Consider the following 26,971-nt stretch of genomic DNA (forward strand, 5'->3'; position numbering starts at 1 on the left):
ACAAAGTAAGCAATACAAAGAGAACAGCATACTTTCTCATACAAATACATGGTACAGCAGGCACATATCTGGAATATGAAGCGTTGGGGTAACAAATGCTTTAAGACCTTACACGTACAGAAAAATACCTGTTGCTTAGAAATGTTCTCAGCTCCTAATGTTCTATTGTGGGCTGAAAGCACACAGCATTATAATGGACTGAGGGATGTCAGACCTGCCCATTGTCTTTTGCTAAACTATTCCTACTGTCCTCCTAATCACAGCATTGCCAATAATTGATTTGTAGTCTCAGATAAGAACTGGGAGGCCTAAATAGCCTTTGAGATTAAACGGCAGAAAGCACAGGACATCTTTGAATTTCTGACAAGGTAAACGGGTAATATCTTGTTAAACCGATATAACTAAACACCTTCAATGGTATATTTACCAACAAAGAAGCAAATAAGAGAAGTTGATTGTAAGGCTTAAAGCGGAGTTCCACCCAAAAATGGAACTTCCGCTTTTCGGAATCCTCCGCCCCTCTGGTGTTACATTTGGCACCCTTCAGGGGGGAGGGGGGAAGCAGATACCTGTATAATCCAGGTATTTGCTCCCACTTCCGGCATAGATAGCATTATCCCTGTATATCTATGCCATATTCGGCACCTCCTCCGCCCTCCCGCTGTCTTCTGGGAGACACACAGGTCCCAGAAGACAGCAGGGACCAGTGTGATCGCGCAGCGCGACTCGCGCATGCGCAATAGGGAACCAGGCTGTGACTTCCTGATTCCCTTAACGAAGATGGCGGTGCCTCCACCCAAGAGCCGAAGGACAGATCGGCTTTGGGTGCCGACATCGCGGGCGCCCTGGACAGGTAAGTGTCCATATTTTAAAAGTCAGCAGCTGCTGACCTTAAAAAAAATAATAAAATTGGCGGATCTCCGCTTTAACCACTTCCCGACCGCCTCACTTAGATATACTGTGGCAGAAGGGCATACCAGCGATCGACTCACAGTGAGGAAGAATGGGGAAATGCTGATGTAAACAAGTATTTCCCCGTTTTGCCTAATGACACTGACACTGATCACCGCTCCCTGTAATCGGGAGCGGTGATCAGTGTCGTGTCACACACAGCCCCTCCCCCCCACAGTTAGAATCACTCCCGGGGACACACTTAATCCCTACAGCGCCACCTAGTGTTAACCTCTTCACTGCCAGTCACATTTACACAGTAATCAATGCATTTTTAATCGCACTGATCGCTGCATAAATGTGAACGGTCCCAAAATAGCGCCAAAAGTGTCCGATCTGTCCACCATAATGTCGCAGTCATGATAAAAATCGCTGATAGCCGCCATTAGTAGTAAAAAAAAAAAAAATTAATAAAAATGCCATAAAACTATCCCCTATTTTGTAGACGCTATAACGTTTGCGCAAACCAATCAATAAACGCTTATTGCGATTTTTTTTTTACCAAAAATATGAATATGAATACGTATCGGCCTAAACTGAGGAAAAAAGATTTTTTTTTATATATTTTTTGGGGGTATTTATTATAGCAAAAAGTAAAAAATAATGCTATTTGTCGCTATTTTTTTGTTTATAGCTCAAAAAATAAAAACTGAAGAGGTGATCAAATACCACCAAAAGAAAGTTATATTTGTGGGAATAAAAGGACATAAATTTTGTTTGGGAGCCACGTCGCACGACCGCGCAATTGTCAGTTAAAGCGACGCAGTGCCGAATCGCAAAAAGTGCTCTGGTCTTTGGCCAGCCAAGTGGTCAGGGGCTTAAGTGGTTAACAAACACTTTAAGGTTACGTATACTCTATACTCATACCTCCCAAAATTTTGAGATGGGAATGAGGGGCACTTACTAGCAAACGTATGTAGGTATAGCACATGCCTCCTGCCACACCCCTTTAAAGGAGAATTAACCAAAAAAAGGTTAATTAAATAAATTTTATTTACCACTACTACTCCTTTATAATGAATTTTAAAATTTACAAATGCAGCTATTTAGAATTTGGATGAAAGGTTTAGCGCTGGGAAACACTTTTTGAGAGATAAAAAGTGCATTTTATATACAACTATATAAATCAGACCAAAATGAGGGACAAATGTGGCAGAATGAGGGACTGAGGGACATTTCTCCAAATCAGGGACAGTCCCTCGAAATCAGGGACAGTTGGGAGCTATGTATACTGTACACAATACTCTGTTTGTGTTTTTGCTGTTCAGCTCATTTGTGCTCTTGACTGTGGCTGGCTTATTGTGACTTAGATTCTATTAGTATTAAGGCAAATGCATGATCACTCATATTAATGTTGTCCTGAATGACAACTGCTGCTAAAACAGGTAGGCAATCGTGGTTTCTGTAATGTGCACAGAACATGTGCCGCCCCATAGGAAGCAATAGGCCGCATTTCACAGAATTTCCTCATGCAGCCCATGTTGTGCATCAGTCACACTACACAGCACTGAAAAGACCAGCATGTACTTACCCTAAAGTAAAACTTGTGTAAGGGAAACAAGCATTGCTGTAAATTAAACAATATATTACATGTCACTTCAGAACTCATGACTTGTAGAACAGATTTATGTTCATGGAACTCCTCTGTGATCAATGGCTTTATATTTTACAATGGATGGTTTATGATATTCTTAGAATCACAGCTATACTGTTAAGCATTTTATTGTTATGTTTGTATGAAGAATATGTGAGATCGTACCATTTGTGCTATGACCGTTTTACTGTACATATAACTGTGCCAATAATATAACATTTATTAGAGAGTTCTTAGTCTGTCCAGCAAAGCTGCAAATGAAAAAGGCCAGTTGTATGCAAATCATGTTGATATGCAAAGCATGGAGGGTGATGAGGCTTGGACCTGCTGCCGCCTTGTCAGAAGGCATACTTCTTATGCAAAACCCACAGCAAGCTTAGGCTCTGGTCCATCCACCTTTTCTGATGCCACCTGGGCAATGGCACCTTGTAGCAGTTACATAATTTGAAGATGCATTCATGCAGGTGTATTTGTTACTGACTCAGTTTGCCAGCTGTCTTTTCATGTTCTTCGTACCTTTATCAATAACAAAAATCTTTACTCTTTTGTTATTATGATTATCATAATATCTGAGTGTTTGACTGCTCTTTACCTTTTGTTCAGGATATATTAAAGTAGTATTACAGCGCATTTCCGCTTTTGCAGTCATATTTAATAAAACCCTACTATACAGTGCCTTGCAAAAGTATTCACCCCCCTTGGCATTTTTTGTGTTTTGTTGCCTCACAACCTGGAATTAACATGGATTGTTTGTGGATTTGCAACATTTAATGTACAGAACATGCCCACAACTTTGAAGATGTTTTTTTTTTTTTTTTTGTGAAGCAAACAACAAATAGGACAAAATAACAGAAAAAGTCAATGTCAATGTGCATAACTATTCACCCCCCTAAAGTCAATACTTTGTAGAGCAACCTTTTGCGGCTATCACAGCTCCAAGTCGCTTTGGATAAGTCTCTATGAGCTTGCCACATCTTACCACTGGGATTTTTGCCCATTCCTCCTTGCAAAACTGCTCCAGCTTTTCTATTGGATTGAGGTCTAGGCTTTGACTAGGCCATTCCAACACATTTACATGTTTCCCCTTAAACCACTCAAGTGTTGCTTTAGCAGTGTGTTTTTCCTGCTGGAAGGTGAACCTCTGTCCTAGCCTCAAATCACACACAGAGTGGTACAGGTTTTTCTCAAGAATATCCCTGTATTTAGCACCATCCATCTTTCCCTCAACTCTGACCAGTTTCCCAGTCCCGACTGCTGAAAAACATCACCACAGCATGATGCTGCCACCGCCATGTTTCACTGTGGGGATGGTGTTCTTTGGGTGATGTGATGTGTTGGGTTTGCAACAGACATAGCGTTTTCTTTGATGGGCAAAAAGTTCAGTTTTAGTCTCATCAGACCAGAGCACCTTCCTCCATACATTTTGGGAGTCTCCCACATGCCTTTTCACAAACTCAAAACGTGCCATTTTGTTTTTTGCTGAAAGTAATGTCTTTATTTTGGCCACTCTGCCATAAGGCCCAACTCTATGGAGCGTACGGCTTTTTTGTCGTTCTATGTACAGATACTCCAGTCTCTGCTGGGGAACTCTGCAGCTCCTCCAGGGTTACCTTAGGTCTCTGCGCTGCCTCTCTGATTAATGCCCTCCTTGCCCGATCCATGACTTTTGATGTGCGGCCGTCTCTTGGCAGGTTTGCTGTTGTGCCATGTTCTTTCCATTTGGTTATGATAGATTTGATGGTGCTCCTAGGGATCGTCAAAGATTTGGATTTTTTTATAATCTAACCCTGACTTGTACTTCTCAACAACATTGTCCCTTAGTTGTTTGGAGAGTTCTTTGGTCTTCATGGCAGTGTTTGGTTAGTGGTGCCTCTTGCTTAGGTGTTGCAGCCTCTGGGGCCTTTCAAAAAGATGTGTATATGTAATGACAGATCATGTGACACTTAGATTGCACACAGGTGGACATCATTTCACTAATTATGTGACTTCTGAAGGTAATTGGTTGCACCAGGGCTTTTTGTGGGCTTCATAACAAAGGGGGTGAATACATATGCACATGCCAATTATCATTTTTTTATTTCTGAAAAATAGTTTTATGTATATATTTTTCTAATTTTACTTCACCAAGTTAGACTATTGTGTTCTGATCCATCACATATAATTCAGATTAAAAAAAAACATTGAAATAAAGGCTGTAATGTAACAAAATAGGTAAAAAGCCAAGGGGGTGAATACTTTTGCAAGGCACTGTATGTTTGTTATGTGCTTCTATTCATACAACATGCCTAAAAATATTTGTAAAAAATGTTTTTTTTGTCTGAGGAGAAGGTATCATGGCTGACTGTAACCATTTCTCAGCTAGTTCAGCATGATCTGTCCCAATAGCTGGGCTGGAGGCTGGCTGAGTCCAATTCTCATTACCATACAATGGGAAAGCCCAGCTCCTAAAGCTTAAGGCCCCTTTCACACTGGGGTGGTTTGCAGGCGTTATTGCGCTAAAAATACCACCTGCAAACCGCCCCAAAACAGCCTCCGCTCTTTGTTCAGTGTGAAAGCCCGAGGGCTTTTACACTGAAGCGGTGCGCTGGCAGGAGAAGAAAAAATCTCCTGTCAACCGCATCTTTGGAGCGGTGAAGGAGCGGTGTATTCACGCTCCTAAACCGCTCCTGCCCATTGAAATCAATGGGACAGCACAGCTATACCGCGGCAATACCGCGGCTATAGCCGCGCTATACGAGTGGTTTTAACCCTTTTTCGTCCGCCAGCGGGGGGTTAAAACCGCACTGCTAGCGGCCGAATACCGTGGTAAAAGAGCGCTAAAAATAGCGCTCTTTTACCCCCGACGCTCCCTACCACCCCAGTGTGAGCTTTTGTTAGGACAGACAGTGTTCTGATCCAGTCCAATTGATGAGATATATGTCTACCAACAGGGTAATTGTGGTAAACACAGATTAGTAGCCTCCCTCATAACAAAGAGAAGTAATGGTGGTTATAGTTAGATGGAAGTTCAGCCGGTTCATCAGGGACCTGGTGAATTTCGATTGTGTGTGGCAGTCCATGTTCGAAAGAAGTTGATCATTAGATTATTGGAGGGTACGCTGGGATTCCTCAATCCACCTCATTTGTGTGGCTGGTCGGAATTAGATTTTTTTTTCTTGTTAAAAAGCCCAGAAAAGAGCATCTAAGATGGTAAGCTGCAATTTTTAGATATATTTTTTTTTAATTATACTATGTGAATGTGGACATATAACAAAGAGAAAGTAGGTGTTATTCCAAACAAAAGTAGAAATACCCTTTACATTTTTTTAAAGAAAAAAATCTCCTATTTAATATGTCAAAAATGTAGTTTATCTGCTTCAGCCCCGGAAGATTTTACCCCCCTTCCTGACCAGAGCGCTTTTTGCGATTCGGCACTGCGTCGCTTTAACTGACAATTGCGCGGTCGTGCGACGTGTCTACCAAACAAAATTGACATTCTTTTTTCCCCACAAATAGAGCTTTCTTTTGGTGGTATTTGATCGCCTCTGCGATTTTTATTTTTTGCGCTATAAACAAAATAAGAGCGACAATTTTGAAAAAAACGCATTTTTTTTACATTTTGCTATAATAAATATCCCCCAAAATTATATATAAAAAAAACATTTTTTTTCCTCAGTTTAGGCCGATCGTATTCTTCTACATATTTTTGGTAAAAAAAAATCACAATAAGTGTTTATTGATTGGTTTGCGCAAGAGTTATAGTGTTTACAAAATAGGGGATAGTTTTATGGCATTTTTATTAATAATTTTTTTTTTTACTAGTAATGTGACTGCGACATTATGGCGGACATGTCAGACATTTTTGACACATTTTTGGGACCATTGTCATTTATACAGCGATCAGTGCGATTAAAAATGCACTGATTACTGTGTAAATGACACTGGGGGGCGGGGAGGGGTTAAGTATGTCCTAGGGGAGTGATTACTAACTGTAGGGGGATGGGCTTGCAGTGTCATTACTCTGATCACTGCTCCCGATGACAGGGAGCTGTAATCAGTGACACTTGTCACTAGGCAGAACGGGGAGATGCTGTTTACATCAGCATCTCCCCGTTCGTCCTCTCCGTGTGACGATCGCATGTAACCCCGCGGCGATCGAGTCCACGGGACCCGCGACCCAACTCACGGAGCTCCCGGCCGGCGCGTGCACGCAATGGCACGGCGGGGAATTTAAATGGACGTACCTGTAAGTCCATTTGCCCAGCCATGCCATTCTGCCGACGTACATCGGCGTGCACCGGTCAGAAAGGGGTTATTTTCAACCTTTCCTTTTGAAATTGATGAATTTGCAGCTCTCAGTATTGTGATGCAGCACTTCCCCCTTACTTCAAGTCAGGGAGTGTGCACCCAATCTTTCTTCCCATGCCCAACATTGATTTGGGTTTAATAACATGAATCCTGATATCAAACAGCTAGTGATAAAACAAACTAACAAAAAAAGTCTTGACTGAGATTAAAGTTTATGTAAATAAAAAATGTAGAAAAAAAATATTTTGTACATCTCTGGAATACATGCACATTACCAGTGTTTTATTCCATGAAACATGCTGCAAGTCTATAAAAATAAGGGGGCGTCGGCGGTAAAACAGCGCTATTTTTAGCGCTGCTTTACCAGCGGTATTCGGCCGCTAGCGGTTTTAACCCCCGCTGGCGGCCGAAAAAGGGTTAAAACCGCTCGTATATTTCACATTCACATTTTTGATTTCAATGGGCAGGAGCGGTGAAGGAGCGGTGAATACACCGCTCCTTCACCGCTCCAAAGATGCGGTTGGCAGGAGTTTTTTTCTTCTCCTGTCAGCGCACCGCTTCAGTGTGAAAGCCCTGGGGCTTTCACACTGAACAAACAGCAGCGGCTGTTTTGGGTCGGTTTGCAGGCGGTATTTTTAACGCAATAACGCCTGCAAACCGCCCCAGTGTGAAAGGGCTCTTACTGTTTATGTGCCAGAAATATAGCATGCTCCTAATTTATTTTTTGACATGACAACGTGTTTGCAACCCTGCCTACTTCATTTCTGATGGATTACAAAGAACATAGACCTCTCCTCATCTCCTTCCCTCCTTGTAAACAGACAAAGCACAGGAAGTTATCAGCTCACAAGATTTCTGGCAAAATCAAAAGGTATTTTTTGCATTTAAAGCAGATATAACAGAACACAAGATCTCTGATTATTTGGAACTCAACCTATACCCCTTACTTAAACAACTTAATTCATGGTGCAACACATGGAGATCAATACCAACATTTCTATATTACTTTAGGAACATTCCTTTGTCCATCCCTAAACCCTTTTTTGCCCAGATTGATAGCATTATCCTTTCTTTTATGTGGGCGGGGAGAGTCCCTCGCCTGGAGAAACTGACACTCCAATTGCTGCTTTTCCAAGGTGGACTTTCTAATTTTTCAACTTTACAATTGGGTGATGGTGTGGGTGACAGTCAGGTGTTGGTTCTCCCAGCCCAAAGATAATCCTGCAGTTACTCTTGAGGCGGCTGTGTTGGGTTCCTATGCCACTCTCTGTAATTTGGCTTTTAGGGGCCTTCGCTCTCATACTAAGATCACATATTTGATGAGGACTACGATCTGAGTTTGGAACCATGCCAGAGCAAAATATCATACCTTGTCTACCTATTCACCGCATACTCCCTCATGGGGCAACCCCTCCCTTCTTCACCTTTATAATTTACCGGATCCCCACCTGTGGGCTCTTGGGGGGGTCACCACAGAAAAAAAATTATTGTGGCCAATGGGAGGTTTATGCAGTTTGACAAACTAAAGTCCAAATTTTCTTTCCCCAAATGGATGTTTTTCTGGTTCGTGCAGCTGAGACATGAAATGATGTCTCAATTCTCAGTGCCCTTGACTGTGGAATCAGACTCATTGGAGAAATGACTCACCTCTAAGGTAATTGGGTAACTGTTGCCTGCTATATATCTGTTTCTATCTCTTGCTTATGCCACCAGATTAGAGCATACCTATTGGAAATGAACAGACGATACACCTAAGCTGACTGAAGAGGAATGAAGAGACTGTGTAGAAAGCTATGTGAGCAATATGATCTTGGCTGGAGACATATTTATCCAGCCTAAATGCCTTCAAATAGCTTATTGCACTCTGCAGAGACTGGGCAATATCTACCTGATCTCTGACCCCTTGCATGCTCAATGGGTACTCTCTTTCACGTATTATGGACCTGTCCCTTTCTGCAATCCTTCTGCCAGTCAGTACCAGAGGCCCTTAGTGACATGTGATATGCAGTTAATGCTTGCCCCCAAAGTGTTCCCGTTGGGAAAGGCTGATTATCTGGAGATGAGCCGTTATGTTATATTGTTTATTTTTTTACGCCAGTTTCTGTGCAAGGCGGCAAATCTTGTTGCATCGGTTGTCAGCTGCCACCGACACCCTGGTGGCCTGGAAAACCACTATTGAGTCTTTCCTTTGTACAAATTGACTTATAAAAGTACAAACTGCCCAAAAAAAATTGATAAAATCTGGTCTGCCTGGATTGATGCCCAGGGTACTTTGATAAACGAAGTATCCTCTGCTCGGTTGATCACATTGGGCAAGTTCCCCCTTCCCATTCTTAGCTCACTTCTTACTTTCAACCTGTTCCCCAAAGGCGATGATATTCTACCAAATATTTGTTACCTAAGATATTGGAGTTTACTATCTTTGAGTGTTTTCAGCCCTCTTTTCCTTCATGATGTGATTACTCGCTCGAGGATATTTTTTTGAATATACTTTGTTTTTTATATGTTGAACGTCTCGTTCCTAAGCCTTAGTCTTGTTCCTAAGATATGATTTATCTGCAAGGTTTTATAATGTCATTCTTTTTTATATGAATTGCGTTTACCAGACTATGCATGCAATAATGTTTGCATATTTTGATGTACAGATTTTAATGTAACAGTTTTCTGTGAAAAAGAAAAAAATAACAAAATACTTTCAATGGTATATTTAGCATACCAAAAGGGTTCATATAAGAAGAGTTTATTTTAGGAGTTACCCACACTTTAAGGCAAGTATATAACACAGAAGTAAACTATCACTTACAAAGCAATCCCCAACCTGGCTTCCAGCTACATCACTAACCTAGTCTCAAAATACCAACCTAAACGATTTCTTCGCTCCTCCCAAGACCTCCTGCTCTCTAACTCCCTTGTCACCTCATCCCATGCTCGCCTTCAGGACTTCTCCAGAGCCTCTCCCATCCTCTGGAATGCTCTACCCCAATCTGTCCGACTTTCTCCTGCTTTGTCCACTTTCAGACGATCCCTGAAAACTCATCTCTTCAGAGAAGCCTATCTGGCCCCCATCTAACAACTGTACATTTATTTTCTCCATCAGCACACCCCCCACAATTATTACCTCTTGTATCTCTTGACCTTCCCTCTTAAATTGTAAGCTCTAAGTAGCAGGGCCCTCTGATTCATAATGTATTAAAGTGTATTGTATTTCTACTGTCTACCCTCAAGTTGTAAAGCACTGTGTAAACTGTTGGCGCTATATAAATCCTATATAAAAATAATAATAACAATTATTGGATGCGGCTGAGATATGTGTGTGTGTGCATTCTTGCAAAGTTGCTTATAGGGTCACCATGACATGCTCCAAGGTTTACTTTATATTCCCAAGGGGCTGCTTGCTACAAGAAAAATACTACATTCAAAAGCCAAATCTAAATTACATTTTATTTGTGTAAGAGTCTTTAAAAACAACAAACAATAAACAGGTCCTATTATTCATTCCTTGGAGTACAGTAGGTTTTATATTCATAAAGATGAACCCAAATTGCACACCATGGTAACTGGAGAGCTTTGTCATGTTCTCTGCGTTGGCCCCTTCCTAGTGCACATATGGTGGAGGGCAATCAGTGGAGAGCTCCCAGTTTACTAAACATTTCTGTGTAGTATCCAAAGAAATGACCCTTGTTTGAACCTTCAACCCTCCATTTAATGACTTGTTTGAAGACAGGCATGAGTGCCGAGCTGGAGGTGTGTTGGGGGTGGGGATCCCTAATGGTTTGCAGGCCTCAGAGGGTCTTTGTTGGTGGATAGATGGAAGCTTGCTACATATCTACATGTTAGATAGTGCTAAAATATTAATTTCAGTTTATAGTTTCTGTACTGTCAGTACAGATGTTTTAGAATTTCTCATGGCTTGGATAAGGATGTAAAATGAGGGATCATGGAGCTGGGGTAAAAAAATTACATTTTCCTTTACCTAAATGCAGTAACCAATATCAACCAAATGTATCTTTGACTGATCTCACTAAAGAACACTGATATCCATTTGGTCAGGATAGGTTATTGCACATCATCCTTGCTATTTTAAACAAACCAACTTATCTTACATTTCTGTCTCCTCAAAAAAGGATAGTTTGTCCAAGCAGTGATAAACAGCTTGCTGTTCATTGGAAGTACAAATAATTCTCATTTGCAGAGAGAGACCCCGATCTTCTAAGTGTGTGCACCCTTGAAGGGCGGCCATGTTTTTAATCCATAGGAGGTGTAGAGCAGGGTCTAAGGGGGTCTGCTTTATACTAGTACCTTTTATTTGTTTAACTCGAAACACAGAGGATTAATGGCAACAATTACCAGTTAAGGTAACATGAAAAATTGCAGGCACTCATTCTGGGATTACCATCTAAATTAAATCCAGCCTTAACGGCCCTGTGACTTATGGCTCTGCATGTCCTTGTCAAATAGGGGACCGTTACTACCTACTTTTAGGGAGGAGGTGGAGGGAAAGTCCTCCATGCGCTTAATACCAAACACATGTCAATATAAAGGATACACACCCAGTTCTCCTCACACCCGTCTTGGTAAACAGAAATGGTGCATGCCAGCCCCCTGGGTCCAGATTTAAGCACTGCCCTGGGCGCCTTTAACCCTTCACTGTCTAACAGCTGATAAATCTGTCATTGTCTTCCCCCACACATTCCTAATAGACCCCTTTGTTCAGCAGTAGAGCGTTAGACCCCCTAATTCAGCATCAGCCACTGACTAAATAACCAGCAGTTTCAGTGTTACATTACTTCAACTCATATGATGTATATGGAAAAAGTCCATTCATATGACTGCTTTATCCTATAGGCAATTAATAATAAGCAGCACTTTAAAAGGGTTTAGTAACCTAGATCAGTGATGCTAAACTCTGATACCGCTGGACAACTAACAGTGCACATTTCCCAATGTCTGGTATGTCATAGCTCCATTAACAGTAAGCACATTAATTAATAGCCTGTGTAAGATTCTGTTTACATGTATGCAGTACATTACATTGGATTAAACTTGGCCCACAAAGATGAAAGGCGTCCCCTAAAGACACTGTTAAAAAAAAAGCTAATGGAACCACGGTATGTTTTTTTTCTTCCCAATACATGTCCCTTAGACCAACCCTGCAGCTCTGCTAACACCATTGTGTTTGATTTTTAATTCATTTTCCTGTGTAGTAAAGCACATGGGAAAACTCAGCAGTGAGAATAGGCTATAAGAGTACAACACAAATTATCTCATCTGTGAGTCTCTGAAGAGAACTGAAAATCAGGAACTATCAGGAAACCCTGGGGACCGGCATTGAGTAGCCTTGGATCAGATCTAGAACATCTGATAGAAATAGTTTCAGGGCTACCTACACCGACCAGGAATGTAAAAATACAGTAGGTAGTACAGAACTTTGTCCAACTTTGTACTTCTAAATTATTCTTTACCATATATACTCTGATACTCTGAGGAACAACTGGTTATATGTTATATGTATCCACTATGTGATGTCTGTCTTCATGCCAAGTGATTAGTCACCACTTATTATTATTATTAAATAATTACAGATCTTTTGTATGAAAACAGAATGCAACCCTTTGTAGAGGCGATGTCCATATTTTCCATCTTCTGGTTGCACATGTCAAATAACTTCTCAACAGCTTTTCCTTTTTTATTGTTTCATACATTTCTTGAATATACAGCTACACTGATTGGTAGGGGGTAAACACTGGTTACAGAAGCAATCTTACTTTCAATACAGTATTTTTTAAAATCCATTGAACTCCATAGGTTATAAGAGGTCCTTTAGATTTGTTACTAAGGCACTGCAAGTAAAAGCGGTGCCCCTCACCATGTAACACTAGACTCGAGCTTGGTTAAAAAAAATTAATCTGGTAGAGTTCTCTTAGTTTCTTCTTAATGTTATAATATTTAGTGTCTGCTAATGCGTCAAGGTTTTAAAACATTGTGTTGCTAAGGGCTACCAGTCAACACCAGAAGTCAACCCAAGTTGGCACTAACCTCTGTATGACCCCTGGCTTAAAAAGTTTGGGTCAGCAGGAGGTGGTGGGTATTGGGCAGAAGGGGGGAGGTCTTATAGCCTCTGTAAGGCTGGCAATAAAACATGAGACAGTTTAATGGATGTCTCTGCTGACCCTGCTGAAGCCATGTGAAAACAAAAAGCCTGGACCTCATTTAGGGTGGACTGAGTGGGGAGTGGGCTTATGCTGCAAGATCAGAAAGGGATGGGCTTCTGGGCCTGCTGCAAAATCAGAAACATCTTTTCTGGGATCTCATACTTTGTTAGGAAACAAAACTTCAGAGATTGTTAGTGTGTTGCAGCAGTGAAAGAGTAAAGGCAGATGAATGCTGAGTGCTTTAAAGTTTGCAAAGTACTGATATCTTTTTTTTTTTTTTTTTTTAAGAAGGGCTCTTTTATAAGCAGTGGAGGAAAGAAAGGTCTTTGTTCATATCAGATTTGAGTTCTAGGATCAAACAAGCAGTCATTCTTTTGGTTGTTATGGGCAACCACCATTACCCTTTCTTTCATATTTTGTATCAGCATTATTTACTAAGAAGTGGTCGTATGCAAATCACAAGTGTTGTCCTGTTAACAATAACATTTTAAATTGCTCTGAGAGTGTTTTCTTCCTGTCTGTGACATCCTAAATGTCCCTATAACTCTGCATTTTACCAATAACACATAAGTATAAGGGGGCTATAAGTATCTCTGGAATTTGGCTCAGTTTTCTTCCTCTTAATGGTAAACACTAGTAACAAACTGATGTACATTTCACAAATCACAGGATTATTTTTTGTGTTGCACAGAAACATTACAAAAGTGTGTCCAGTGAATGATCTGTGGATCCAGCAAAGTTCACCTTTCTTCAGTTATAACTTCCACTGTTTCAGCAGAAGCAAATTGTCTTTTAAAGTAAAAACTTCGGTAAAATTTATTTTTGACACTATCTGTGAGAGATATCCAATACTTTGTGTCTAATACCAGGAATTCCCCCTTGTGTGTTACAGGTTTATTAACGCCAGAAGACGGATAGTCCAGCCTATGATTGACCAGTCTAATCGAGCAGGTAAGCGGCCTAGTTCTTATCTCCCTATCTCTGACATTGAACCAGTTAAACTTCAGGAACGTCTAAGCAGCCAAAAGGTTTGTGAAACAGAAGGGGTTCAATGTGCATTAAATAAAATGCCACAGCAAGACATTCTGGGAGACAGTAAGGACAAGAAGAGGGGGCAATCTCACCCCCTTTAAGTCCCAGCATCCCACCATAGGGAGCAGCTAATTGGTGCTAATTGGAGATTTCCAGCATGCTCTCAGTACAATTGCATCCCCTCCTCCTCACAAACCGCTAATTGGCGCAAAGTACTAGGCCACTGGGAGACACTTTAACCCTTATGTGGCTGGAGCAGGTGCTTTCAACATGAAAGGGTTAAATGACTAATTTCTTCTGCCTGGTGCCATCTAACAGTTCTTGGCAGTATAAGGAAGTCTTTCCCATATGCAGCCTATTGTGCGTATTCATTCAGTGCCTATTCACACACAACTTGCTGGGATTGCATTATAACACAGGCTTTTTCTTAGGTGTGAGGAGTGAGAATGTATGTGGGGCAATTGTGAGGGTGAGGAGTGGGAGGCAGACTTCTTTTGGAAGAGTTTCTCCCATTATAAATTGCAGCAAACTAATGACTGGAACTGCAGTGGAGGTATAATGAACATAAAGCCACACACATCATTTTAAATTGCTGCTGGTAGATAGTTGGATTTTACCATTTAACTACCAAGGTCCCTGGTGCCATAAACCTAAAACAAATCAAAGGGTCAGTCAATGCAATACTGATGCCATTGGTTTCTGAAAGATTCTGGTGGGTTGAATTTCCCCATTGGCTTCTCTTATATTTTGCAGATTCCAGTGGTGAGACACCAAGGGAGCTTTGCCCCCTCCAGCCATGCAAGCTCACTCCCTTTGTTGCAGCAAGAAGTCTCAGTCCTTTAGCTGCAACCTCTGTGATGTCACATTAATTGAAAATCCAATAGGGCTTTATGAGAAACCATTTTATTGGATGGGGCAAGTGTGTTTTGCTGGAAGATCAGGAGCAAATTATGAATGCAGGGGAGACCCCAATATATGAGGGCGGTGGGTGATTCCACCCATTGTTATCAATCCTAGCTGGAAAATCAAGGCTTTGTGTAACACACAAACCAGAAAAATTGGGCATTAATGTGGACAATAGTATTTAGTTCAATCTTATTTTATTGAAAGAAGCATACAAGAAAATGTACTTCACATATACATCATTAATAGTAGTAGTATTGATGACAATAAATCCAGTGTATTCGCAGGATACATAGTGTAGTACGTTATATGTGCAGATAACAAGGAAAAAACATTGTTTTAAACAGCATATTGAGACATAACAAGGATAACCAAAGAGCCCTCACCATATACGGGAGGGGATTACATGTAAACTTCATGTGTTTTTACAAACAAACTTATTCCAGGAACCTGTTATGTTGTACAGGATTAGCTTGTGTGGGTCGTATTCTGCATCTGGATTTTAAGGAGTACATTGATATGAAGAGGAGAAGGATTAGGGGGAAAGTAGAGAAACAGAAAGGTTAGGAACAGGAGTCGCTCCAGCATGGTCATGAGGCGGTACCATCCAGGTTGCCCTCTGCCCAGGGGATGAAGTCCGATGAGTATCGGAACATGGACCACGAAGTCCACGTAAGAGAGAACTGGTTATCTTTATTAGATTCCTCAGCTAATAAACGTTCAAGGTCTCTAAAGCGGTCCACCTCAATAGCCCACTCCCCCAGGGAAGGTACAGTTCATGACTTCCAATATCTTGGGATCACCATTCTAGCAGCAGCCAAGAAATGGCGTAATACATCTTTTTTAATGGACTTGAGCGTGCCTGGGAGCATGGGCAAAAGAGCTATCTTGGGTGAAGGAGAGAGAGCAGTCGCCATCAGTTTGCAGTATAGTAGGAAGATCTGTTGCCAGAATTTCTGTATGGGTGGGCATTCCCACCAAATGTGGATCATGGTGCCCCTGGAGTTTAAATATCGCCAACAAGTATCTGGGTTTGTCAAGTTGAAGTGATGTATTGTCGAAGGGCATCTATACCACCTCGTCACCAGTTTAAACCCCTTTTCTTGAGTTTTAGTGGCTAGGTAGAGCTTGTGTGTTAGGATGACAATAGTATTTAAGGATGTTTAGAAGTATCATAATATATGGGATTTTGGAAAGTAAGATGGGACAGGGTAGCACTGAACAGTGGGTATCTCTTGTATATGGTAGGAAGATGAGATGGCTTATTCCATGATGTTATCTGCACTGAACAGTCTTACTGATCATCACTATCAGTCACTTCCAGTATGCAAAAAAACTATCATTTAATTATTTGTGGAGGGACAGTTTTATGCTTCTCTGTATACAGTTCACATACCGAAATGCAAAGTCCCAGTATAGTATATACTGGCTGCAACCATTCTCTGCTTGTCGTTTTTCTGTTGCTTTGTAGTTTGTGTTTCAGTCCTGAAACTGGAACCTTTGCTGATATTTTGGTATGTCTTCTCTTCTTTTTTTCCTCTCTGTGTCCACGTTTGACCACAATCAGGTTTTCTTCTTGATCCTTCAGTGAGCCAAGGAGCAGCATATAGTCCGGAAGGACAGCCAATGGGAAGTTTTGTGCTGGATGGTCAGCAACACATGGGGATCCGACCTGCAGGTAAGATATTGGCCTTGCATATTCACTTGTTTCTATTGGTTTTAAACCTGTGGTTAATGGTATATACCCAGCATTGGACATTTTGTGAAATTAATTGTGGTTCACAAACCACGTGATGCAAAATATTACTGCATGGATCTAGGTCCCTCAGCTCCTCTCCTTCATTATGAAGTGTACACAGCTGAGTGCCAGTCTCAGCTTAGCAGCTTCATATGAAATCATTTTACTGATTCATGACCTGAAACAGATGTGCTGGTTGGATATGGTGCATTTCTGTGTAAAGAAAGCAACAGATATCCACACTGCACTCTGCTAGTTTGACAGGCGATTGGTATTTGATGCAATATTTACCACTCCAAACCCATAATTACAATTGGGGTGGTGGCTAAATATAAGGTAAATTATACTTGCCTCTTAAACCCCACCGTGTTTTCCAAGCAATCTCCACCCCGGTCAACTGGCTGTGGCACTGCCTGCCTGTAATAGCTATGTATCACTCACAAGGATTTCACAGGGCAATCCTCAGACTGACAGGTGCAGGCTGTGGGGATATGAAAGGGAGGAGGCCACAAAAAGTTCTTCCCATCAGTAGGTCATTACATCAGTATGCCATTAAATAAACGATCTTACAGGGGTGTTTTGCAAACAAATCCCCAGGAAACACTGTCACGTCATATTTCCCACATGTCTATACAGTATCACAGGTGTGATAATTAATTCGTGTGCTTCATTGGCTATGCAAACACCTGGGATTCTTGAAAACTTGATGGTTATTGGTTCCCGAGGTCAAGAGAGGTGTTCAACAAGAATGCATGTCTTACAGAAGCCTGGGTAGAAGCACAGCTAGTAACAGCTTTGATGAAGTGTACTGATTATTTAACTCAATAATTCTATTGGAATATCTAGAAAACATGGTCACAGAGGACTAGAGGTGGGAAATCCTGATATACGTAAAATGACACACATCAGGCCCCATAATCACTCTTCCCAGTACCATATTAAGTGTGTGGAATCATGCTCTATGGTAATGGTCTCCAAACTGGGGACTGTGGGCCAAATGCATCTTTTGCCTGCCTTTATCTGGCCCTAGTGGCACTATTCCTCCCACTAACACCAAAAAGGGGACACCATTCCTTCCACTGTCACCACAGTGTGGAACCATTTCTCTTGCTGACACCAGCAATGGGACATTTGTTCTTCTATTGACACCAATGATGGGACACTATTCCTCCCACTGATACCAGCAATGGGGTATAATTCCTCCTACTGACATAAACAATTAGGCACTACTCCTCCCTCTGATACTAATGATGGGGCACTATTCCTTATTCTACTGACTACAGGCACTCTATAAGTTTTTTAACCCCAGTAACACTGAGGCATTTTCTACTTCCTCTGGCCACTCTGGGCCCCCTATAGTCTGAAGGACAGTAAACCAGCCCTTTGTTTAGAAAGTTTGGAGACCCCTGCTCTATGGTGTCCAGAATTTACACAAGCAACATCACCAAGTGATATACTACCCACATGTTTGCTGTTTGTAAAAAGCACAGTTGCTGGGTCACGTAAATTTTGTCAAGATTCCCCAACATCTATTTCCCAGTGGCTAAAGGTGCTTAAAGCTACAGTCATATTGATCAAGCTGTGTTTTCAGGCCTTTTAGCTGGAGAATTGTAGCAGATTCTGATTTCATGGTGATGTTACTCTTCTATGCCGTAATTTCTGCAAAGATGACACAAATCTGTCTGTTGGTGTGGGAGGATCAGGTTTAATGCGTCTTTTTATGTGGTCAGGGCTGATGATCTCTTGGTTTTGCTTTTAGCTGCAGGTGAAGTGTAGCTCAGAGGTATCTGCAGTCCGAGGTCATTTAACTTTATCCCTATTACATTTATAGAACACTTGTGCTTTTTGTCTTGCTAACCTTTCTGAAGATGAGCTAGTGCAGAAATATGGACCCTCTCAGCCTGCCATCTTGGAACATTCTGACCTTGTCAGGGAGGTGCTGGAGTCATAGATATGGAAGAATTGTGCATTGGGTGTGTTGTTCATACTTTCTGAAGCAGATGTTCTAGCTTCCCACAACTCTGTCAAGTGACAAAATTTAAAACAGGGCTTCTAACTGTTGGGGTGCCTAACTGCTGGGGTGCCATACAGTGCACTTACATTGCACTCCCACCACTGGAAGTAAGGGGTGCAATTTTAAATTGTACATGTATATAAAAATCCACAATAACCAGAAACTTCTACCACTATTTATAAAGATTACATTCATAAAGATTAATTTATGTTTTCAGCAAACATGTGGAGAAAGTGACAACTCCAGTAACTTTGGCAAATGTCTTACAGATACACCCCACAACGGGCATGTAAAATAAAAAGCTGTTACCAATGGAAAAACACTCACAGTAATGTTTGAGATCGCAAAGTGATGAAAAATAGACATCACATTAATATGTCAGTTACATTCTTGTACTTACATGTGTTTTTATCTTTATAGGTCCTATGGGTGGAATGGGCATGAACATGGGCATGGATGGGCAGTGGCACTATATGTAAACTTCATTCTGCAGAGCAATCACAAGCAGGGGGAAGTAAGTATCACACACATAATTGCATACTTACTACATGTGGAATTTACAAAACATATACCAATCATATGAAGAAAAACATTTTATGATATCCCGATTCCACATATCTGTAGTACTCTGCAATGTTCCTCACCTCCATTATATGTATAAATCAGTCTCTTTGTGTAATGGAGCACTACTCCTCCTGGACTTGTCGGAGGTCCATCCTTGACCCAGAGTTAATGCACTTGAATCCAGAATGGTTTAAATTCATATGTAGCAGAATAATGAAAGATCAGAATGTTTAATCAGCCTTTGGTGTATTTCCATATAAGCTCACATTCTGTATTACTGTGCACCTGTAGGGGCTAGGCTGTCTTTGTCACAACGTCCTCTCTAAACCTACATCCTGAAGGTGACACCTCTTCCAGGGCATTAAATTCCTTCTGCAAAATTAAACTTGTTTCAGATTAAAACCTGGGAGATGTTGGGGCCAGTGAAATTGTCCTTTGAGTGACATGAATCTGTCAGTCTTGGATGGATGCCCAAATTATGCCGTATGTGCAGATTAAGAGTCTCTCCATTACAGAGTGACTGTGTATGACAGAAGTGGCACCAGTGATTCTTCGCTGGGGACATCCTGCCTGGTTATTTGTTGTCATTATTTATTTTTCATGCATCTCTCCTGTATCAAGTATGATACACAGAATAGGAAGACAGTCAATAGATTTAAAGAGAGAGACATTTAGGAGTAACTGAATATGAAGCAATGGATTTTTCACTGAGGGCTGAATGACTGCACTTGGATTAAGAAATCCATTAGACTTTAAAGCTTCAAGTGTTTTTGACGTATTAAAAAAAAAAAAAAAAAAGATGTGTAACGCTGCCAGTTTCATCCCCTTGGCTGAAGGCAGCAGAGCAGACAGAATTGCATATAACATTGAAACTTCTTTGTTTAATGAGGCCGAATATAGGAAGACGTACCTTGATTAAATCATTCTGTATATGTAAATAGAGGCCAACATTTCATAGGCGATCTCAGGGGGCTGCCGTGACATCCAGCGATGAAACCAATTTCCTTCTTTCTTCCTTCTTTTTACAAATGCAGTCTGGAAACAGAGAGCAATGTACCCTATAACGGCCATAGAGAAAACATTTTCTCAGCTTGGATAATTCTTAATATAGGCCATATAATTTCTAGCCTATTTAATTACATAACATATTTTATGCTTCATGACCAATTACATTAATAGCTTAATACAGAGGAATATTATCCTCTCTTGATTTGATTATGCAGCCACACAATATGGTATATTTGGTACTTAATTATCATCATCCATTGAGTAGGCTGCCGGGCTAGAACAAACACAGGGCCAGCCATGCAGCCTGGGATATTGTGTTTAGATGGCACCATCACTTGTGGTAATAAAATTACTAAGTACAGTATACATGAAGAAAAAAAAATTCCTTATCCATATAATGGAGCAGAGTTGACGTGATCACATCCAGCACCCTTAGGTGACTACTCTATTATTATAATAAGCCTAGAAAGCTGTACTGTTATTGCTGCCCTCAAATCAACATTTTGGTCATATTCACACAGGCATACTGAGTTGTACAACATAAACGCAAGATCTTGCTGGCAGCGGGATCCTGCGTTTTAGTTGTACAAATGCTGTATGAATGTTACATAGTCAGGTTAGTCCATCTAGTTCAACCAATAAAAAAAAAAAAAGAGGGGATCATTCAATCCCATATACACAGTCCTTCACCCAGAAGAAGGTGAAAAAATCCCCAGCAAAGCATGCTCCACTTTGATACAGCAGGGGAAAAAATTCCTTCCTGATCCCCTGAGAGGCAATCGGATTTTCCCTTATCCCTTTTCAACTTATCTATTAGGCCCCTTTCACACTGGGGCGGGGGCGGCATTGGCAGTAAAACAGCGCTATTTTTAGCGCCGCTTTAACGCCATTTTAGCAGCAGTATTCACCCGCTAGTGGGGCGGTTTTACCCTCCTGCTAGCGGCCGAGAAAGGGTTAACACCACCGCAAAGCGCTGCCCCATTGATTTCAATGGGCAGGAGCAGTGAAGGAGCCGTGTATACACGGCTCCTTCACCACTCCAGAGATGCTGCTAGCAGGACTTTTTTTAGCGCTCCGCTCCAGTGTGAAAGCCCTCGGGGCTTTCACATTGGAGACACAGCAGCGGCTCTTTCAGCGCGCTTTGCAGGCACTATTTTTAGCTCTGTAGCACCTGCAAAGTGCCCCAGTGTGAAGGGTCTAAATGTTAGTACCCAGTTATATTATGTACATTAAGGAAAGAATCCAGGCCTTTTTTAAAGCAATCTACTGAGCTGGACAGAACCACCTCTGGGGGGAGTCTATTCCACATTTTCACAGCTCTTACTATGAAGAAACCTTTCCGTATTTGGAGATGATCTATCTTCCATCATACTTGAGGTGATTGTAGCCATATTAGTGCAATTGTGACAGAGACAATTGAGTACTGTTCGTGATACTTTTTTTATTTGCACTAACATACAATTTTTTAGGACAAGCTTTCACCTTTTGTGAATCAGTATTGCTTGGACCTTGAAGAAGGGGACATACCCTGAAAGCTTGTCCTGAATAAATGCATGTTAGTGCAAATAAAAATAGTGTCATGGACAGTACTCAATTGTCTCTGTATTTGGAGATGAAATCTCTTTTCCTCTAGTCGTAAAGAGTTCCCCCTTGTCCTCTGTGATGACCGTAAAGTGAATAACTTAACACCAAGTTCACTATATGGACCCCTTATATATTTGTACATGTTGATCATACTCCCCCTTAATCTCCTCTTCTAATTTGAGAATAAATTCAGTTCCTCTAATCTTTCCTCATATCTGAGCTCCTCCATGCCTCTTATCAGTTTGGTTGCCCTTCTCTGCACTTTCTCCAGTTCCCCGATATCCTTTTTGAGATCTGGTGCCCAAAACTGAACTGAATATTCCAGATGAGGTCTTACTAATGATTTGTAGAGGGGCAAAATGATATCTCTCTCTCTGGAGTCCATACCTTTCTTAATGCAAGAAAGGACTTGCTTGCTCTGGAAACCGCAGCTTTGCATTGCATGCTATTATTACACTTATGATCTATCAAAACCCCCAGATCCTTCTCCACTGTGGATTCCCCCAGTTGTACCCCCCCCCCCCCCCAGTATTTATGTTGCATGCATATTCTTAGCCTCCAAGTGCATAACTTTACATTTATCAACATTAAACCTTATTTGCCACATAGTTGCCCAATTAAACAGTGCATTGAGGTTGGCTTGTAAGTTGGAGACATCCTGTAAGGATGTTATTCCACTGCATAGTTTGGTGTCATCTGCAAAGACTGAAATGGTACTTTTAATCCCAGACCCTATATCATTTATAAAGCTTTAAAAACTAACCTTTGCGTAACGTTTACAAGCGTACGTGTTAATGCATTCAATGGGTTGTTAGGACTAAAGCGGCCATTCAGGGACGAAAGGTAGACAATCATTGGTGCAGGGGTCACTGCCTAAACATTGTTGATATTTACATACCAGCCGGTGGTGGACAGACAGGCTGCCTTTGCACTCTGAGATGCATGTAAATGTTAGCACAAATGTTTACATGTGTACAGCATTAAATGCGGCCTAAAATACAGTCTCAGACACACCCTGTGTCAATTATTTTTTCACATTGCTGAGCACAGCGGTACATTGCGCTGCCTACCACAGCTGTGTGAATGGTGTTTACATGCATACTGTATACACAATGCTACAAACAGATACTCACAAAACTAGACACTGTGGGGGAGATTTACTAAAACATGTGCACATAGAATATGGTGCAGCTGTGCCTAGTAAACAATCAGCTTCTAACTTAATATTAACACCTAGAATAAAACCTTAATAAAACCTAGAAACTGATTGGTTACTACGCACAGCTGCACCAGATTCTGTGTGCATGTGTTTTAGTAAATCTCCCCCTGTGTGTATCTATTTTTTACGCTCGTGCGAATGAGGCCTTTAGCTCATATTGATGGAAATGCATTCCCTGACAATTCTTCATGGAGCTTGGAGATTTTTTTCATGCAACTGTAGCCAGCAGGCAAAACACCAGAGAACAACCAGAAAGTCTTTTTCTTTAGAGATACATACATTAAACTTAGGAAGGAGTTCAAGCAGGCTTACATCCCCAGAGCCTATCCCTGGCTGAAAATTTCCAGCACATCCCATCACTAGTTCCTGGTTGTCTGTAGTGGTCTGATGGTACCCATATATATGAGGGTTGTTATCTGAACCAGCAATGATCATCTTATAGTTATTTAGCATTATATGGTCATATTTAAAATGGCCTATACATACGCATATGAGCATATCTAAAATATCTAGGCAGATAAACCTAGTCTGCACAAGCGACAATGGAGGCGCTCGATTTGAAAGTGGCAATGTGACTTTAGTAAATTACACCCAACTATATTTGTAGAACTAAACAAGGGTAAAAAAAAAATATGTACATTATTAGGTATGTTCAGGGAACTATTGCTTCTAATAAATACAATTACACTGATATCATTTAAAAAGGAACTATTTCAAATGACATAGCTCAGCTTGATGTTTTTTATATATGGCATTATCTACATATAAATTCAGAAAAGGTCAACCAGATTATGTTGTCTGTGTATTAATCCTAATGTCATGGCAAGGATACAAGTAACTTCCTAATGCCACCTTTGGAGAAATACAGATAGTATTAGCATTAAGTATTTAATAACAAAGGCACTGGAAACAAAGTAATCAGGGAAAGAGCAAATAAACCTAAAATCTATCAATAAATAACTTGGTACAAAGGGCAGTAATACCAGCCATAGACAACGGAGAATCGACAGACATCTTAGCACAACTCAACCATCTCAAACATCCCTTGGCAGACCCTTCCTGAGGCAATAATTGATCAGCTGTGTTGGAGTCTCCTGACCAATCATTATGGTCTTCCGCCTAGGACTGTCTGGTTTCAGGGGTATTCAATCAGTGCCCCCCCCCCCACCGTCTCCTGCCATAAATATGCATGTGTCACTAACCTGAATTTACGCATTTGTGGAAAGACCTTATAATGTAATACATCTTTGGGTAGTCACATTGTGTCCAACCGCTATCTGATGTCTGTGGGTAGCTCTACCAGTCATAAAGACTGGAAAAGTGTTCTAAATGCTGTAAACCAGGGGTCCCCAAACTTTCTAAAGAAAGGGCCAGTTTACTGTCCTTCAGACTTTAGGGGGGGCGGACTAGGGCCAGTGGGAGTAAACAATGCCCGATCTTTGGTATTAGGGGGAGAAATAGTTGGTGTCATTAGGAGGAATAGTGCCCCATTTTTGTTGTCAGTGGAAGGAATTATGCCCCATGAGTGTCAGTGGAAGGAATTATGCCCCATTGTTGGTCTCAGCGGCAGGAATAACGCTTCAAGGGCTGGATAAAGGCAAGCAAAGGGCCGCATCCAGCCCCATATCCAGTTTGGAGACCAGGAGTCCAGTTTGCTGTAAACTAAAAATAGTAAAATGTAATTGGTCTTAGAAGTTACTGCTTTTTGTGCAATCTCAGTGCTCTTCCTGCTGCCACCTAGTCTTGCTATAATATAGTGTTGATTCCATCGAAGGGACCAACACCACAAATGTTACAAACTGAGATTGTTTTTTATTGTGCCAGGAAGAGATGTGGGTGGATGTTTTGTAAAATATAAAAAACATAGAAAGAGCAGAATCTATACCCAAATAAATATCAAAATTATCTATAAGGCTCCAAGCAGAAACAAGGTACAGTATGTAGAAATCAGTGGGATCATTGCTGCTTTATGTGGAATATGGGCTTTAATGCAGGGATGTGCAGTCAGGAAGGTAGTATGTTCATGGCAGAGCCCCACCTGCCATGAACATATAAAAAAAATACCAAAAAAAGGATTTGCTCACAGTGCCTCTCCTCACTTCTTGTCAGAAGCACTGAGCTTAATGGACAGCTCCAAGCCTTGGACCAAAGATAAAGCACCATTGAAACAAGCTGTCCAAAAAAATGCTGTAGTGGAGGCTGTCCTCTCACTGCAGTGTCATAGAAGGGGCGTGTGTCTAAAAGACTAATGCTCCCTTCCAGCCCAGCCCTCTTACCTAGAAGGAAAAAGCATGTGTTTATGGGTATAAGATTTACCCACAATCCTATGTTTTTCTCACACAGTTAAGAGAGACAATATGAATCTGCTGCTGAAAAGGTAATGTTTTAATCAAGCTAAATCATATATTATGCTATATGTTATAACATTATAATTTATTATGTATCTATTTACTGTGAAATTACTGGTTTGAAGTTATAACTTCAAACTTCAGTAATTTGTCCGTTAAGCCACCTGCTTGAGTACAGTTTTGAAAATATAGTAAATTACCTTAAAAACATTATTTAATAATTAATTGTATATTACTTACGTATAGTAATTAACCACTTGCCACCTAGGCCAATTCTAATGCCCCGTACACACGATAGGATTTTCCGATGGAAAATGTGTGATAGGACCTTGTTGTCGGAAATTCCGACCATGTGTGGGCTCCATCACACATTTTCCATAGGAATTTCCGACACACAAAGTTTGAGAGCTTGCTATAAAATTTTCCGACAACAAAATCCATCGTCGGAAATTCCGATCGTGTGTACACAAATCCAACGCACAAAGTGCCACACATGCTCAGAATAAATTAAAAAACAAAAGCTATTGGCTACTGCCCCGTTTATAGTCCCGACGTACGTGTTTTACGCCACCGCGTTCAGAATGGTCGGAATTTCCATCAACTTTGTGTGACCGTTTGTATGCAAAACAAGTTTGAGCCAACATCCGTCAGAAAAAATCCATGGATTTTGTTGTCGGAATGTCCGATCAATATCCGACCGTGTGTACGGGGCATTACACATCTCTCCTGCATGTAAAAATCAAATTTTTTTTGTTCCAAAAATTACTCAGAACCCCCAAACATTATATATATTTTTTAGCAGACACCCTAGGAAATAAAATGGTGGTCATTGCAACTTTTTATGTTACACGGTATTTGCGCCGCAATTTTTCATGAATATTAAAAAAAAAAACACTAAAGTTAGCCCGATTTTTTTGTATACTGTGAAAGATGATGTTATGACAAGTAAATAGATACCTAATATGTCACACTTTAAAATTGCGCACACTCGTGGAATGGCGCCGAACTTCGGTACCTAAAAATCTCCATAGGCGACACTTTAAAAATTTTTACAGGTTACATGTTTAGAGTTACAGGGGAGGTCTTGTGCTAGCATTTTTGCTCTAATATTCGCAACGTATGTAACCTGTGTGTATCTGGTTCTGATACTAGCCAGTGCCTCACCAGCCACTGACCTCACTGCACATCCCTACTTTTAATGCAAAGTTAAGTAACTTTTCTGCTAAACAAATATATTGTTTTCTCACCCTTCTAACACTGATAATTCAGTTGGACAACTTACATTAACCTCCCTGGCGGTATGATTATGTCAGATTTTTGATGCTCAAAGCGGTACATTTTTTGCTTAGAAATTTGGCGCTTTATATTGTAGGCCTGTAATTCTTAGGAATAACACACTTAAATCTGTCCAAACAAGAGTCTAGTAGACATCCCAGATATGATAAAGTTTGAAACATGAAATCATAAATTATAATATAATAAATAACTATAAATAATTATAACAAATAATAATATAATACTAATACAATGAATAATGTAATCAAATAAAAAACACAGAAATTTGCTCAGTTGCAGAA

General features: G+C 40.8%; 1 protein-coding gene across 4 annotated transcripts in view; it reads left to right on the forward strand.

Moving 5' to 3' along the window:
* Positions 1-26,971, forward strand: part of MEIS2 (Meis homeobox 2) — a 214,330-nt gene that overhangs the window by 185,258 nt on the left and 2,101 nt on the right. For 2 of the 4 annotated variants that reach the window (XM_073609148.1, XM_073609146.1), the window contains exons 10-12: positions 13,877-13,935; positions 16,487-16,597; positions 19,092-19,185. In XM_073609148.1, the coding sequence (XP_073465249.1) occupies positions 13,877-13,935; positions 16,487-16,597; positions 19,092-19,150 (229 nt within the window). In that variant the 3' untranslated portion in view covers positions 19,151-19,185. The remainder of the gene's footprint in view (positions 1-13,876; positions 13,936-16,486; positions 16,598-19,091; positions 19,186-26,971) is intronic. The other 2 variants (XM_073609150.1, XM_073609147.1) reach the window with 1 other exon arrangement.

The sequence above is a fragment of the Aquarana catesbeiana genome, linkage group LG13, assembly GCF_042186555.1.
Source record: "Aquarana catesbeiana isolate 2022-GZ linkage group LG13, ASM4218655v1, whole genome shotgun sequence".
Taxonomy (NCBI): Eukaryota; Metazoa; Chordata; class Amphibia; order Anura; family Ranidae; genus Aquarana; species Aquarana catesbeiana.